Below are 18,872 nucleotides of genomic sequence, written 5' to 3' on the forward strand. Positions count from 1 at the left end.
AACCGGGCCGGTTGCGCCACCACTGCCCCAAGAATGTGGGCAGACCTGCAGCAAAGTGCAGTGAGCTGGAATCGAACCTGGGCGGGGGACTACAGTGACTGTTCATGGGTCACATGCTCAACCAGGTGAGCTATCTGGGTGAAATGACTAGATGAGTTAGCATGTCTTTGATTGAGTTTGCGTCTCTGGTACACCTAGCTAATACAATATTCCTGCTATATATCCAGCCTTTATGAAGGTTATGATTTCTTTTCAAACTGTTCAATTCAACTGTACAGTCATTTGGAAAGGTTTGTAGTTTGTGGTACAAATAATCCATAACACTGACCACAGTAGCTTATTGAGTGCAGGAGGTCCTCGGTTTACAACGTCCTCGACTTACGTCATTTTGCCGTTATGTCGGAACTGGTTCAGTGGAACTAGCTGGTGAGCAGAGTGGATGAATACGGTATGTATAGTCGTCACGTGGCGCTATAAGACGACTTTATTTACATTTGCAGCCACATTGGATTATGCTACATTCGCTAACTTCATTATGGCTTCCAGCGTAAGTCAGACTAACAATTTACATTTTCACCGGTATTTTCCTACCGAGTTGTGTTTCAGTGTGAGCTAATGACTGTTTGTGGTTACTGTAGTTGCACAAACATGGAAACTGATCGATATGGTGATGCACGTAATGGCTTTGTTTACATTTTCACTGGAGTTCCGACTTACGGCGTAAATTGACTTACATCACACTGTAGGAACAGAACTGTGACGTAAGTCGAGGAACTCCTGTAGTTGACTCATCTAACTAAATGTTTCTTGTGGCTGTTTCATTAGGATGAAATGACATAAATAGACATAAATTCAGTAAAATTTAAATAAGTACTAGTCTACCTGAGTCACATCAGATAGATTATAATTGGCAATGATGACAACATCTCACAAGATCCGAGGTGATTCATTTTGAAATGTTTGTAGTTTGTGGTATAGATAACACCTAACACTGGTCACAGCAGCTTAATGCAATGCAGCAGCTTTTTCTTTTTACTTTTGGAGCTGCTGTAACGGTGAACTTTCCCCACTGTGGGATCAATAAAGTTTATCTTATCTCATGAGCAGTTGACTCATCTACCTAATGCTTCTTGTTGTTGTTCCATTAAGATAAAAATGACCTAAACAGACGTTTAATTGAATAAATAGATTAACATGTCTTTGATCAGGATTTCTGTCTGAGTCACATCAGATAGATTAGAATAGGCTGTGATAACAACATCTCAAGATCCAAGGCGACTAATTTTGTAGTTTGTGGTACAGAAAACACCGAACACTGGTCACAGTAGCTTAATGAGTAGTTCACTCATCTATCTAACCTTTCTTGCAGTTGTTCCATTTAGATAAAATGACCTAAACAGATGTAAATTGAATAAAACTTATATAGATTAACGTGTCTTTGATCAGGATTTCTGTCTGAGTCACATCAGATAGATTATAACAGGCTATGATGACATCTCACAATAATCCAGGCTACTTTACGATATCATCAACAAAACAATATTTGTAATTGTTCTGAATGAGACATCCAGCAGCAGGAAACACACACTAATGGAATAAAGATACCAGTTATTTTCTACCTAACCTACATGGAAGAAAATCTAATCAGCAAGTTCAACGACTTCCCAGTTCTCTCTGAATTAACTTTACGAACATGTATTTTTAGTGCAGTTAACAACACGACAGATGGATTCTTAGCCACCCAGTCAAGCATGTGCATGTGTGTGTGTGAGTAAAACACGTGTACAGGTGTATCTGTTAGCATGCGTAGGTGTGTATCTGGATTCTGAGGCACATTCTGGTTAAGAGAGCTGTCAGGGTGAGGTCCGAGGTGTGTGCAGCGACGGCAGGGAAGCCGGTGTGACGAGCGCCCGGCTGCAGCTCACTCTGTGTGGGCAGCAGCAGCGACGAGCTCAGCCCGTCTCCATCCATCAGCGCCACAGTCTGTTCCGCAAAGTGGCACCTCGGCTGATGTATGAAAGCGCTGCCGGATGACTAACGAGCAGAAACACACATTCAAACACACACGCTAGCATTTACACAGAGAGAGGCAGCAACAGATCCACGGTGTGGCTCTGGATACTCATAAACCGCAAGGAAAACCTGTACTGTGATGAACCAGAACACACAATCAGTAGGGTCAGTATGTACCTGAGGGACGTCTGAAATCCATGGGATATATCTGAAATACATTTTATTTAAAAGTTATAAAAAAAAAAAAAATAAATTTTTTTTATTTATATATATATATATATATATATATCTATATCTATATATATATATATATATATATATATATATATATATATATATATATATATATATATATATATAAATAATAAAAAAAAAATTCTAGAATTATTTATTATGGAAACAATCACTTATTAATAAAAAATGATTGGATATCACTGAAATGTCAATTATGTTACAAAATTATACATAAAATTATATATATAATTTGAATTACGGAAAATTAGTCCAGAACGACATAAAATTTCTCCTAAATGACTCAAAAATTGTCCAAAATGACTCAAAAAATGGCCAAAATGACTTGAAAATGATCCATAATTACAGAAAATTAATCTAGAGTGACAAGAAACTTGTCCAAAGTGAATCAAAATTTGTCCTGAAGGACTCGAAAATTATCCCAGACACAAAAATTACCCAAAATGATGACAAACAATCCAAGCTGACATAAAACGTGTTGAAAATGACAAGAAAATTGTCCAAAGTGACTCAAAAATTGTCCAAAACGACTCAAAAATTGTTCAGAATGACTTGAAAATGATCCATAATTGCAGAAAGTTAGTCCAGAATGACATGAAATTTGTCCTAAATAACTTGAAAATTATCCCATAGACACAAAAGATCCAAAATGGCGAGAAACGATCCAAGCTGACATAAAATTTGTTGAAAATGACAAGAAAAATGTTCAAAATTACTAGAAAATGATTCAGAATGACTTAAAAATGATCCATAATGACAGAAAATTAGTCTGAAATGACATGAAATTTGTCCTAAATGACTCGAAACTTGTTCAAAATGACTGAAATTGTCCAAAATGACTCAAAATTTGTTCAGAATGACTTGAAAATGATCCATAATTAGAGAAAATTAGTCCAGAATGACATGAAATTTGTCCTAAATGACTTGAAAATTATCCCAAAGATACAAAAATTATCTAAAATGACGAGAAAAGATCCAAACTGACATAAAATTTGTTGAAAATGACAAGAAAATTGTCCAAAAGGACTCAAAAACTATCCTGGTCAATATGTAATTGAGGGACTTTTGAAGTCCATGGGATATATCTGCATACATTTTTGTTAAAAGTAAAAAATTTATGTTTTTATGTTCATTATGATCATGTCTTTACAAATTCCATAATTATTTATCATGGAAACAATCACTTATTAATAAAAAATGACTGGATATCACAAAAATGTCAACTATGATGCAACAAGTCCTGCAGTTATATTTTGACCCCACAGATTAAAGCACTCATTAATTCTTCCAACCTCTTACATTCCTTCCCTCTTTCTAATGCTTATAAAACGTACAAGTATGCCGTCTAAAAGAAATGCAGCCTCTTCCTCCCTCGACCCATCCAACACACACACACACACACACACACACACACACCCTTCACATTCCCTGTGCGACCTGCTCGGATGTCACAGTCGATTTGTCACTACAGTCCCTTCAGATCTCGCACCTCCTCGCTCTGACTGATGCCGACGACTCGTTTCCTTGGATGAAACCGCCATCAGAGTCTGATCTCTTCATCAAATCTCTCTCCGCTCTGACGCAGCATCCTTATGTCGCCTTTTTCCCCTTCTTTTTACCCAATTTGCAAGTGTGCTTAACGCAGGAAGACCGAGGAAACCGAAACCTCGAGAGGATCTTTGCAGAAGCAATCAGAGGAATAGTGCTGCTGAGGGGAAACACTGCAGACAAACACATTTACAGTGTAGTTTCTGCTTCAGGAACAGGAAAGGTGTTTTCATGCAATATTCATCAATGGCAAATTATACTTCTCACTAAATATTCTTGTAGTTCTCTGATGGAGGAGGATAAAATCTGTGGGTTTATAAATAGCTCTATTAAAAAGTGTGATATTTATCCTATTACTTGTTTAACAATGAGTTGTGATTTTAGGAAACTGTTCTTGAAAAGTCTGATTTTTGACAGCTGATGAACAGAATAATCTTAAAATCTGCTTAAAAGAACTTTAAAAACAGTCCCTGCTTGCTACTAAATGTCTACTTTAATGGATTATTATTTGTTGAAGTTTTCTGAAACTTTACTTTTAACACAAACTGAAACCACCGACTGCCTGAAAAGTGCTAAAATCGACATTAACACACACACACACACATATATTATATATACACATATATGTATGTATGTATGTATGTATGTATATATATATATATATATATATATATATATATATATATATATATATATATATATATTATGTACATAAAGAAACACTGTTTGTAGACTGTATGCTAAAACATGTAAAATTATTTAGATACATAGATTATTTTTGCTCATTTTTTTCTATACTTGTTATATACAGTTTATTTATTTTTGCTCATTTTCTTCTATATTTGGGCTTATATATTATTATTATTATTATTATTATTATTATTATTATTATTATTATTATTATTATTATTATTATTATCGTTATTATTATTATTATTATTATTATTGTTACTATTGTTGTTATTATTATTTACATGTTTTGTTTTAATGCACATTTTTTTCCAGATTTGGGTTTATACATGTTTTTAATTTTTTTGTTTATTTATTTGCTCATTTTTAAAATATATATATTTGGGTCTTACAGGGCTACAATGTTCATGTATGTTTGCTTATAATTTAGTTACCATTCTGGGAAACCGTATCTGGCTGGGTCTTTTTTTTGAAAAGCACTGATTTTCTGGACATAAATGTGTATTTTTGCACTATATTCTCCTTAAAAGCATCCCTGAAAGTGCCCGCCTGCGTGTGCAGCTGAGTGGCAGACCTTAATTGGCCTCGGTGTTGAGTTCACACAAATTTATCTAACATTTCCAAACCAATCGTTACAGGAAGGCAGTGGAGCACAGGAAGGAGGAGAAGAACAGAATAGATAGCGTAATTCATACGATCACACGGTGCTCATAAAGGCTGGAATGTGGAGCCGGTTTTTAGAACCAGCACTGCTTCCGGTAAACTGGAAAAACTGACATATTTTATTCTTTATTCTGTGCATCATGAATATTTTGCAATACGAGTATTTCTACTTATTAAGGAATGTGTGCTCTACGATCGATGTGTGCAATATTGTTATTTTTCTGCATCCAGTGGAATTTTTTCTGTGCAATATTTGAAAACCCACACATGGAAGAGCCACTATTTGTGCATATTTCTGGTTTATTTTATTTTTCACACTGTAAATGTCCTGACTATGGGCTTAATAAAGGCTTATCTTATCTTTATATTGGTATAAAATCTGAAATTCTCCTTCAGTGGCTTTCCTAAAGTCCAAAATATGTGCCTGTACATTTTTGAGGAGGAAAAAAATGCTGAATATGCAAACAGTCTGGTGTTAATATGATCTTTGTGTTTGCATATCGTGCATCCAGACCGGTCCCTCTTCTGCTATATTAGCGCTGCTTTTTTCCACTTCCAATTAGGACACACAACCAGATGCTGCCTTTCTTCTGGAACGCACTAAATCAGCAAACTTCTGCTTCTACAGGAAAAAACTTTTCATCTCTTTGTTCAATCTTCCCGTCATTTGCTGTGGATGACGACAGATCCACACCACGTCTGTGTTACATTATCCAGCGAGGACATTAAATACGCTGCCTTTAACAGGGCACCAACTCTGTGCCTATTCATGCAAACACCGGAACACATCATGACAGTATTTATACACTCACACACATCCCTCTGCCTCTTCATCCTATCTAATGGGTCCTCAGCATTTTGCAGCATTTTCCACTGGGTGCCAGCCAACAGCAGCCTCCTCCTCCCTACCTGGAAGGAGCTCCCAACCTAAACACAGAGACTCTTTTATGTGCTCAGGTGTCTCAAATGTCGCCGTGTTCTTGGGAAACAAAGTGCAGCTTCTTCCCCGCGTCTTTGATGTCGAGCACGTTGCACATTTTTCCCGGTTCGGTGCACCTGCAGGTTGGCGAGTGATGGAAGCGGCTCTGGACACAACAGACTATTCTGTTGAAGATTCAATAAACTGATTTCCCCTCCGCCGACATGTTTGAGGAGAGCCAAAGTACTGCGCTGCAAAACTGCACTGTTTTAATGGACCGTTGTATATTTTCATTTAGAAATCGGGTTGTAAAAGAGCAGAAATATACTTAATTTCCAAGATAAACAACTGACATTGGTCCATGTATCATCTCTGAGCTTCCACCCCTCCTTGGATATGGCTGTTTTGAATGGAAAATGCAGCTACACAGTGAAGAAAAACCTGAAAAAATGAAGGATATGAAATGATCAAGGAGTCATAAATCATGCAGACAGGTGATGATTTAAAGCAGGGGTGTCAAACATCTGGTGGGACAACTTTCTAAAGTGTAAAAATTACAAAGACAATAACTACAAATTGTAAATTAGTAAAACTATATTTTTTTTTCGAAATTGACATGTTTTGATCATAAAGAAAAGTACTAGATTGTTCATTGTTCTTTTGTCAGTTTATGTCTCACTGTTCTAATATCTTGTCTTGTTTTTGTTACTGTCTTTTTTGTCTGACTTTTGTCATTTGTCTCATGTTTTTGTCGTTTTGTTTTTTGCCTCATTTTTGTCATTTTGTGTTTTGCTTTATTCGTTGTTTTGTGTCTTTTTGTCGTTTTTTGTTTCCATTTTGTCTCGCTTGTGTTTTTTGTCCGTTTTTTTGTCACTTTGTAACTCTTTTGTCAAATTTTTTGTCTCTGTTTGATTTCATTTGTCTCATTTCTTGTCATTTTGTCTCTCATTTTTGTAATATTTTGTCTTGTTTTTGTTGTTTTTTTGTCTTTTTTTGTCTGACTTTTGTCGTTTTGATCATAAAGTAAAATCCTCTATCGTTCAGTTCCAGATGACTAAATGTTGTGTTCCTTTGTAGACACTCTGTGATCTGGAAGTTGTAATGTGGAAATGATAAACTGAAACTGAATGTTGCTGAAATTGAACTTATTTTTCTTCAGAAATTTCAGGATGTTCATGATGTTTTGTAAAAAGATAATTCATTAAATGTGAACATTTTCAGAATGTACTTTTTTGCACTAAAACAAAGGAAAAATTTGTGGTTATTTCTAGGTTATTATGCTGTGATTTAACCGGTCCGGTCCACTGGAGATCAAAATGGGTTGAATGCTGAACCTGAACTAAAATGAGTTTGACACCACGATTTAAAGGACTGAACAATCAGAATAAAATCATGTTCTGTGGCTTGTATAGAAAGACTGAACGGGTCCAGTTGACTCAGACTTTTTTGTCAGGATGGCTAAAGGATCTAAATGTCCCTTAAAGAGAGTTAATTGTTGGGGCACAGATGGCAGGAGCTTCAGTTTCAACAACAGCTCAACTGGTTTGTGCTTCATTGGGAATAAAATGATATTTGCATTTATTTTACGACCACAATGTTCACGCATTAAACTGTAGAAAGTGTAATTAAGCTGTAACTGAAGTAAAGCACTGCTGACAGTTTACTTTTATTGATTCTATCAACTTAAAATGGCACTTTGTCCCTTTGAATCAGTAATCTAAAATGGAAAAAAATCGGGTGAATTAGCACAGTGCTAATGACATCTTTCTGCTGCAGCTAAAGCACTGGGAATCAAATTACTTAAGTGAATCTAACTTAAACCAGTGGCATTAATAAACCTAACTCAATTATGTGTTACCCACTGAAGTAGTTCATTTACGTTGGTCCAGTGATTCTTTTCTTTTTCCAGTGTACAGCGATCTAGTAGATAAAACAGAAGCTCTCCCTCAGATGACTAACAGTCCATTGATACATGCAGAGGGGGATACTATAGCAAGGTTGCACTGCTTAAAACCCTCACTACAAACATGAATGCACAGTTGAGAGATGTGGGAATGTGATACGATCAGATGAGTCAGTCATCCTCCACCGCAATTTCAAAAAGTTGATGAACCCATGTGTGGTGACCACCAAGAGAACAGGACAAGGCTGAATGGTTGACCCCTACATGAGGTCATCTTTTGGTTCTGTTCTGTTATTGGAGGGATTTTTTGCCGTCATATTTTGGGTCCAACTAAAAGAAAAGGTCAGTACAAATCAATACAGGGCTCTGGACTAACTTTTTAAATTGATTGCACTAGTGTGGAAAACTTTTTCGATTAGGTGCACCAGCACATAGTTTGGGTTTTTACTGCAGCTTCTGGTGCCAGATAGTACAATCTAACTATTGCCTTTGTTGTCAGTTCCCAAACACATTGGTCATTTCTTAACAAATTATGTAAATGAGCCGAAACAGGCATTAGGGTGCAGATAAATGTTATGTTCTGGGATCTTTCAGGACTTAACTTTGGTCTAATATAGCTCCTTGACCCGAATATCTGAACATTTGGTCGCTGTGGTGGTATCCGATTATTATTTTTGAGATCCGAATGTGTGGATTTGGATCCGGAGCCCAGAAATTGCTATTCAGAAAAGCCCTACTTCTTTGGCTACTATGAATTCAGACCTCCGGTTTGTGGCCTTTTGGTGCTGAAACACTGCTAGGAGGTGGTTGATCTGCTGAACACCCACCAGACTCATGACACACTACATTGTGTTTTTTTTAGCTTTTTTTTTTGCAGAAAAACAATGCTCAGACAGCAAAAGCCCCGTTCCCAGCCATGCTTTAGTTGCAGTCTTTCCAATGAATGCAGTTCATAATGATATTCCTGAACTTATCTCAGAGTTCAACAGGTTCAGAACTAATTGTGGTGTTGGGTGGCACAAGGTGACTGATGTGCATCCATCAATTTAGAGGAACAAGAGTGTAATAGGAAGCCACAATTTCCAGATGCACCCTCGTGAACAGACTATCATTAGATGGTAAAATGGACCATTGTTCCCCAAATGCCTCACATGCATCATTGGATGTCAGCTGGTCAGCTGAGTACAGAGAAGCCTCTAGTCTCCACTCCCAGAGAAATAAGGTCTTCTGATGTCAGTTGAAATAGAAGGATTTTATCTACCTTGGCGGTCCGCCTAGAAACACAGACGGACCTGCTAAATGTCAGGTGTACCAATGTGAACAATGTTTAATCACACATGACAGATATTTGGTTGCACACTGGGGATCTTCAGTACAATAGTGGTCTGTGATCAAAATTGTTTAACACAAGCAGCCAGTTTAAAATATGGAGGTCTTTACACATCATCTGCACCTTTCATTAGACAATACTGTATGTAACGTAACCACGGCAGTAGTTTCGTCCTCACAGTAAAGCTGCAGGGCTCCTGAGCAATCAATGAATGTAAGCCAACAAGCCAGCTAAGATACCCAATATACGTTTTATCTACCTTGACGGTCCACATTGAGACATGCAGATGGACCTGCTAAATGTCAGGTGTACCAGTGTGACCAATGTTTAATCACACATGACAGATATTCGGTTGCACTCTGGGGATCTTCAGTACAACAGTGGTCTGTGTTCACCTTTTCTATCCTGATAAACCAGACAATATCTCATCCTTAAGGTGTCAGGGATCAATGAATGGTTTGACGGATATGAAAATCATGTGAATCACACACTACGTCCAACACAGTCACCAGATATCAACGCCTATGGGAGGTTTGGGAGCAAAACTCTCCTCTAACATCATCAAAACTCCAAATGAAGGAAATCTTTTGGACAACTCATGTTCCATCGCTTTAGAAGAGCTAATGAACCTTGGGGAACCAATGGGAAAAGGCATCAAAGCTGATGGTGGTGATATCATTTGCTACACGACTGTTTGTTGATTATATAAATATTAGACACACAAGCAGCCAGTCTAAAATATCAAGGTCTTTACAGACCATCTGCAGCTTTCATTAGACAACACTGGACGTAACGTAACCACGGCAGTAGTTTCGTCCTCACAGTAAAGCTCCTGGGCGATCAATGAATGTAAGTGAACAAGACCCAATATACACAACTCTGATATTTCCATCCCTCTGTAACAAACCAGTCTGGAAAGTGAGAAACCCAACTGTCTGTCCATCTCAGCAAGTGCGGCATTAAAACTGTCATTCCTTGGAGATTCCTTGGATCCAGCTGAAGCTGAGTTAATGCATACCAGATGCTGCACAAATCCGAGCGGTTAAAGGATAAAACAGGTCGAGGTCGATCATTAGAACAAGGTTTGTGTCCTTCTCGTGGCGGACCATCCGGCTGGGTTGATGTGCTACCTGTTGATCGACCGGAACAACCTGGAATCAATCAGCTGATGGACTGAAACCATGTGTGACTCGATCAATCTGAAGCTTCTCTGCAATTCATTCTAAGACACGAACAACAAACGTGTGCAGACAGCAGCCTATATGACGCTTTAATGTACAGGCGAAGCTGCATTCATCATCTTCACACTCTTTCAAAAACAAAAAAGTTGAAGAACCTGTTTATAGATCGGGTGAAATATTACTCTCTGCAAAAATGCACAGAAAGGAATCGTCTTCCGAGTATAGCCCATAATGCAGACCGTGGCTGGAACCCATTTCAGCAAATGTGATTAGCCCAACACACGCCATCTCATTAAGAGATTGAATCTTAATGCCGGCAGTGTTTCAGTGTGGGAGCATTATTTGGCAAGAAGCAAGCCCAGATGCTTACTAGTGTCTTGATTCATACCGCGGTCCATCAGCAGATATCGGCCGCATATCAGGGATTCCTACGCCGTGTAATAAACACACACATATTCCAAATACCTCCGCACACACGCAGACGCACAGCATTAAAGTTTGTACAGTTTGGATTCTCACACGCGGCAGCATCTGTTTCAACACGACTGCTTAGTAATTAACCGATCAAAGGGAACTTTTCTTTTATAAATCATGAGCTCTGTCCTGTTTGTGTGTTTATTCGTCACTCACCACGTGTGAATGCGTTTGTGAGTAACACGTGTGAAGCCGTATATCTGTGTGTATGCAAGTCGAGTGCGTGTTTGTGGTTAAGGGGTGTGTGCAGTGTATGTTTTCAGGTGTCTGTGCAGTATATGTACATGTGTGTTTAATGTAAAAGCTCTTCGTTTGTGAGTGTGTCTCTGGGAATGTTGTTGCCACACATATGAGTACAAGTGTGTGTGTGACCACTTCCTGCCACCAAGCATTACAAAGCACTAGTGACTGATGGAGGTCACCACTGCAGAAATCCATTTACATAAGTCAGCTGATGCACTGAAATGACCCTAAATGCATTTAGAACAGGAGGTTAGCAGTAACACAATTACTGAAGTTCAAACCGAGGCTACTAGGGGACTTCGAACAACGAACGGAGCGTCTCTTCTCTATTTACTACCCCTGCCACCCTCCATAGATGTAGATGTGACCATTGCATGTCACTGAATTTGTGTTTTGACCTCTCTACTGGGATCTTTGGCTTCAGAGCGGCTGGTTTGTGATCTGCAGTTAATGGCGCCACCAACCTCCCTAGTGTTGTCGTTTATCTGCTTTCTAAGGTTGGGTATCGTTTGTATTTTAACGATTCTGGTTCCAATTGTGGCTCTTAATGATTAATGTAGTGCTGTCATACGATTAAAATGTTTAATCAGATTAATCACAGGGTTGCTGTGGATTAATTTCGATTACTCACAATTAGATATCATTCATTTTTAATCTATATTAATCACATTTCATTTTGCATGAGCAAACAGACTCAAGAAAGAGGGAAATATAAATATATCATTCAAATTTCCCACCAAGACGGCCAACGTGCTGTTCAGCGTCTTCCATTTGGAGTTGCTTGGTTCTGCCACTAAACGGATCAACTGCATGCGCAACGGTAAGTCTACTTGGACAAACTGCCTGAAATGCATTGCAGGAGACATTTCAGGGATTTTGAGTCATTCTGCGCTGCAGATAGGTTAATTGCGTTAAAATTTTTAATCAGATTAACCATGATAATGGATTAATCTGCATCAACGCATTAATTTTGACAGCCCTAGATTAAAGATTTAAGGTTACTGCAACAGAAAAAAAATCCTGCTTTTACATTAATCTATAAGTAATAATAATCTAAAGATATAACAGACTTTGGTATTCGATCAGAGTCATTGAATATTTACAGATATCAAGTCCCAGTTTGATGTAATTTTACTAGATAATACACATTTCAAGTACATTAAAGTTATTAAAATTCAATCAGGCTGGACAAGTGAATAGCTCTGCAACAAACAGCTGTTACAACAATCTAGAAAAATGTCCACGAAATCCGGAAGGGACTGATTAAGAGACGGGAAGACACTCGCATGACTAAAGGCTAAGACAGAGAGCAATAGAAAAACATCAGGTATTTCCAGCACACTGTTGGTTGGTTGGTCCTGAGGGAAATTCAAGAAGTTGAAGAAGTGAAGTTGTACAGCAGCCAATAACCAGAAGTGAATTAAAGCTTTCTTAATGCTTCCTTTGTAAACAGTTCTTCCCTCACCCTAACAGGTTGGGGTAGATATCTGCCCTCCCACAGCCTGGTTCTGCCAAAAATTTCTTCCTATTAAAACTGAATTTTTCCTTCTCACCATCACCAAGTAATTTCTAGAAGGCAATCATTGGGTTTGTTGGGTTTCTAAAGTCTTAAATTATCTCTCTTCCTGTGTGATAGGCCCTGAGATGAGCCATGTTGTGAATTAATACACCAAGAAAACCATAATCCAACGATATACAGAGCATTAACTGCTAGTTTCCGATGTGCGATCTATGTGGATCAAAACTTTTGAAGTTTCTGCAATAAGATATCCAATTAAATCCAAACTTCAAAAGATTAACTTTAACTTTACATCAAAGTTATTTAATTAATTCTGCTGAATGAATCGAGAGATCAGTGACCGGAGTTCATATACGAGGTATAAAGGTTTCCTGGAGCAACGGCGAGCAGCAAGAAGTTAATGACTTCCAACAAACTTTGGCAAACGAGAGATCTAGTCGCTGGCTGGCTCCAGGAACAACTGCAGCAATTAAAGAGTCACATGTTCAGACAGGTGGATATGAATGGATAAAAAGCAGAGAGATTCAAAATCAAAGCTCCATCCGGCAGTTAGTTCCAAATCTAATGCCTCCCTTAATGTCCATCAACACCTCAGATCTGTGCAGCTGTCAGATGTTTTCACTGTCTATTTTTTTTTTTTTTTTTTTTTTAACAGAACAGACTGTTGGATCCACACAGTTCACCAAAACATTCATACGATTATACATGTCTAGTGCAATCCTCTATCAAGCCAAGATTGCATTTTTCTTATAATTGGTGGCTATAAATGCTAAAATTAAGTACTTGTACGCCATTAATCAATCAACAATTCAGTTTGACAGATGGAAATAGCACCGTGGTCATTGAATACACATAAAAGCATCCAAGAGCAACAACAATTGGAAAAATCACTGGAAAGCATTCAAACATGAGGGCAACTTTTCTGTGATCAGCAACACAATTTGGTCTTATCTCCAAATCACCGAGGTCTACATCTAGATCAAGATAGCGGCACACAAACAAAGTGTTCTGAGCCTTTTAATCAAGATCCCACACAATAAATGTGACTCTTCCAATGAAAACACTAAGCATAGTGAAGCATCTCCGTCTCTTTTTAGCTCTACTTTCTTTAAATTACATACATTTCCTTGTAATTGAGTCGTTTCTTGCTTCTTTTCGTCTCTTTTCTGCATCAGAACAAACATTCATGGTTTCTGCCAATTTGCCCGCAGAGTGAGATTACTTCCCCAAATCTCTCTTTATCTCACTTAAGCGAACTGTCTGAGACTTTTATATCGTTTCGTACGCGCAGCTGATCCAAAGTACTAAAGTGTGGGAGGCTGCGGCGGTGAGCAGATGTAACGGCTTAACCCCCGCGACCTCAGCTGTCCCGCCTGAGCAAATAAAACGTCAGCATCCGGCCTGGCAGCCCCTCCTCTGACAGCTCCACTTCCTCCTCACAGCTCCTCTTCCAGCAGGACTGGGCCGGAGCAGGAAGGAGATGTGGAGTTTCAAAGCGTCGCTGGGCGAGATGGTGCACGAGTGTGAAGGACTCAATCCGTGCTTAATATACAGTACGAACATGGAGATGTAGATGGTAAAAAATAAGAAGTACAGAGGGGGTATTTAGCTGGAATGAACCGACATTGTGGAAATGATCAATATACACGACTGTTCAAAAGTTTAAGTTCAAATAGTATCAATTTTAGCTAATATAGGTCAACTTTAATAATATCAACTTTAACAAATATAGAGCAACTTTAATTTAGAGCAACTTTAATGTAGAGCAACTCTAATTAATATAGAGCAACTTTAAAACAGAGCAGCTTTAATATAGAGCAAATTTAACTAATATGAATCAACTTCAACTCATTAACAGCAACTTTAACTAATATAAATCAACTTTAACGCATTAACAGCAACTTTAACTAATATAAATCTACTTTAACTCATTAACAGCAACTTTAACTAATATAGAGCAACTTTAATATAGTGAAACTTTAAGTCATTTTTGAGCAACTTTAACTAATGCAGAGCAACTTTAACTAATGTAGAGCAACTTTAACTAATGCAGAGCAACTTTAACTAATGCAGAGCAACTTTAACTAATGTAGAACAACTTGAATATAGAGCAGCTTTATTGTAGAGCAATTTTAACTCATTAAGAGCAACTTTAACTCTTTTTTTAGCAACTTTAATATAGAGCAACTTTAACTAATATAGAGCAACTTTAATTCATATACACGGCTGTTCAAAAGGTTTGAGGTCACTTAGAAATGTCCTTATTGTTGAAAGAAAATCATTTTTTTCCATGAAGATAACATGAAATGAAGGATAAATCCAGTCTAGACATTGTTAATGTGGTAAATGACTATTGTAACTGGAAACAGCTGATTTTTAATAGAATATCTCCATAGAGGTACAGAGGAACATTTCCAGCAACCATCACTCCTGTGTTCTAATGCTACATTGTGTTAGCTAATGGTGTTGAAAGGCTCATTGATGATTAGAAAACTTTTGTGCAGTTATGTTAGCACATGGAGAAAAGTGGATGACCCCAAAATGTTGAAAGGTAGTGTATATAGTTATAATTCCTCTGAAATATCCTCAGCCACACTGAAAACGTGCTTTACATAGAGTCAAACCCTAAATTCAATCAGCGAAAAGGTCAAACCAGTAGAGAATCGACCACAAAGCAGCATCTATCTCCTCAGATGAGACCAGTGGATGGACACAGCATTGACAAGCATCATCAGATCACAAACAGCATCAAGCACTAGATCAACAAATCCTATTAGTTTAGATAAATCCTGACAAGCTGAGCAATAATCTGCAAATTGCTCACAGAGAGGAAGCTGGATGTCGTCGGATTCAATTTAAAGATTCAAAGAAAACTGTGGTGGAGTGGATGGATGGTTTGAATTTGAGAAATGAAACTTGTCAGCTTTAAAAGTGTCCCTTCCCAGAGAAACTATCCATCCAAACCGATGACGAAACGCTCAGAATCATGCACATTTTTAGCTGATCCTTTTTCCTGATCTTCTTCAAGAGCCTCCAAATCTGCTGGAGCTTCCAGAGTTATGTAAAGAATATTGAGAATTCTTTCTCAGAATACTCCACTGGAGGTTTCTGCAATTCCAGTTTCACCAGCAAACACTTAAAACTCATCATATATATATGGTGTTTTCTGCACAGCATGGCAGGTATACTGATAAATCAATCAAAAGCAATACATTTCAGCAATTAGCATCATCAAATTTAGGAAAAATAAAAAGAATAAAGGTGTTTTTATGTGAATCTGTGGATATTTGTGGTTATGTGTGCTCAGCAGGTGAAGGAAGATGAATTCAGGCTGAAAATCCTCCAATCGCTTTGATACCATGATATGTGTGTGACCCCATCTGGCCAAAATCATCAGGTGAACCAACAAAAATCCTCCAGATGTTGAACTATCAGCTGGTTTTTACTCGTTTTCTGCTTGGATAAAATCTTAAAATCCTGCAACTTATTCAAACTTCCGCTCTCTAAAGTGGAAAAACCGGGATTCAAGTGGAAGTAAGTGGCCTGAGAGGAGACTCTAAGTGGCTTCTGGTGTCAGGAGTGGAGGTACTCACACAAAAGCGTGGTAGACGAACGCCCACTCCCTCGGTCTCTCCAGCACGTTGTAGAGGTAATTCTGGAGCCGCCGGTACCGCGCGTTCCTGCGGCCGCTCTGTGCGCTGTAGGTGAGCGGCTTCCCGAGCAGGCTGAGCCGGGCGCCCTGCTTCCGCTCCGCCGCCGCCGCACCTGCTGCGGGGGGAGCCAGCAGCCCGTCCCCGACACGCACCGCGTTATTCATCGTCCTCCGTCCGGACTCCACATCCTTCAGCGGGTAGTCCTGCGCCCGGCGTCCCGTGGATGTCTTCAGCCAGAGCCCGGTGCCGCCGCTGTCGTCGCCGGTGTGGCTCCGCGGCATGGCATCACCGGCGCAGGCGTGGAGAGCACTGGAGGACCGGCAGACTCTCACATGTAGCCGAGCGCTCCGGAGGGTGTTTGGCTGCTTAGACTGCAACTGTTCCACTCAATGAACCAGAGTTAAACGTCTAATCTGATCTCATCCCGTCATTCCGTAGTCCGGTTTGGACACTTTGGCGCAAAGCTGGAGAAGAGTCGGGTTATGAAGGACTTGATCCATCGAGACATTTGGCGGGGGGAGGGCTCTCCCACCCTCCCACACTCTCTTCCCTCCTCAGCTCACTTTCACTCGCCGTCTTGCTTCTTTCTGTCAGAGCGCCCGGAGCCTGCCGGTGCTCCGGTCCGCGGCTCTCTTTTACGCATCGGACGGAGAGGGACGCAGCACCGCTGGACGAGCAGTGATCTCACCGTGGAGAAGTGGACTCTGTTGTGGTTTTATCGTTGATTTTCATTGTGACTGATGAATGTTAACTGAAGACACGTGAAAAGACGCCGAAGTAGCGATGACTCCCGTTTTACGCAAACGAAGAAAGCGCTCCAGACGAGTTTATTTCAGAATGAAACGGTCAAAACGCTGCTTTTAGCTTATATAAATCTGCTTCTTTCTACATTTCAGTCTGTTTCATTAAAACTTTACCAGTAAATCAGCTGAAACCAGAACTTTAAGTTGACTTTATAAACTTTGGATCAGAGTTTTCAATGACGCGCAGCAGCAGATAAAAGCTTCACACTATTTCCACCCGGAACCGAACACGTTTTCTGATTATGTTGGTAAGAGGTGCGTCACTCCCCGCCCTACTGACCAACCACGTGACCTGACTGTTTTTTTTTTGTTTGTTTTTTTTTTACTACGTCTTTCCAACCTGTAACGCACAACAACCACTGTATGAAAAAGAAAAACAGATCTGATAGATTTAATGAGCCTTGAAAAAGCAAAAAGTTAAGAATTTTTGAACATGAGCTGTTAAAGTTTATGCATAAATTTAAATGCGTTAATGTGTCATTGATGTGAAAAGGTCCCACATTCACATATAAAGTGGTTCTTTGTCCACATCAAAGACACAAAGGAGGCCAGAAGTGTAAATGCAGCCTGTGTGTGTGTCCACTCAGTAGGAATAATATCAAATGAGAAAGTTGATCTACAAGACCATAAATATTTAAAGATAATACAGGATGTCTAAAAGTTTTACTGCATCATATTCCATTATAATTAGAATTTAGTGTTTTCTTTACATAAATAAAGATATTTTCAGCATAAATTAAAGCAGAACAGGAACAAATTGGAGCATAAAAATTTACCAGAATGCAGAAAATGAAGTCTTTGATGCCAAGAAGTCCCCTCAAAGTCCAACTTAATGTTCAAAGAAACATTAAAGGATATTTCTTTCTAACACAGAAGCAGTTTAACTGAGAGCCTCACTGATGATTGTCAGTCTCCAGCACACCAAAGCTGCGTTATTAAAAGCTACTGTTATTTTTAATTGACCCTGAGTCTCCTTCTCCTGTCCTCAGTTGTTGTTTGCTTTAGTATTTGATTGCATTGAAGCGATATCAGGTGCAGATTAGTAATAGTAGTAGTAGTAGAATCAGTTCTATTGTCATGGAGGTTTTTACTGGCAAGAAATTTGACTTGATGCAAAACATTAAACACTGACAAAAAGTATAAAAACAAACAAGCATCACAAGTCAAATAAACAGCAAATGTACCAAATCCAAATAATTCTAAGTAATGAAAAGTAATAGAAATACTTCCAGTATTCAGGATTTATCCATTTGTTGCTCCTAATTTCAGCCTTTTGCTTTCATTCCAAGCTGATTATTATTATTTATAGTAGTGGCAATAGCAACCATCACAGATCTGGTCTTCCATTTACCCTGTAAGACACAAATCTAGAAAAAAAAGAGCAAAATAATTAAATAAAACTATAACTACAACTATAACTACATACATATATACATATACATATATACATACATACATACATATATGTATATATATATATATATATATATATATATATATATATATAAAAGTGATGGCGATTAAAAAAATAATCTAATTAATATATATAAAAACCCAAAATATAGAAAAAAAATAGCAAAAAAAAATTGTTTATTTGGATGGATTTCTCCCGTTGTGATACCAGTCTGACCTCTAGTGGTCACATGTTGGAATTACAGGTGTTTCACAGCAGCTTCACATA

General features: G+C 38.4%; 1 protein-coding gene across 9 annotated transcripts in view; it reads right to left on the bottom strand.

The window, feature by feature from the left end:
* kcnq5a (potassium voltage-gated channel, KQT-like subfamily, member 5a) overlaps positions 1-17,418 on the bottom strand; it is a 159,033-nt gene extending 141,615 nt beyond the window's left edge. For 6 of the 9 annotated variants that reach the window (XM_055018519.1, XM_055018522.1, XM_055018521.1 and 3 more), the window contains exon 1: positions 16,329-17,418. In XM_055018519.1, the coding sequence (XP_054874494.1) occupies positions 16,329-16,669 (341 nt within the window). In that variant the 5' untranslated portion in view covers positions 16,670-17,418. The remainder of the gene's footprint in view (positions 1-16,328) is intronic. The other 3 variants (XM_055018525.1, XM_055018523.1, XM_055018524.1) reach the window with 1 other exon arrangement.
* Between the last annotated feature and the right edge of the window lie 1,454 nt (positions 17,419-18,872).

The sequence above is a fragment of the Amphiprion ocellaris genome, chromosome 16 (genome assembly GCF_022539595.1).
Source record: "Amphiprion ocellaris isolate individual 3 ecotype Okinawa chromosome 16, ASM2253959v1, whole genome shotgun sequence".
Lineage (NCBI taxonomy): Eukaryota > Metazoa > Chordata > Actinopteri > Pomacentridae > Amphiprion > Amphiprion ocellaris.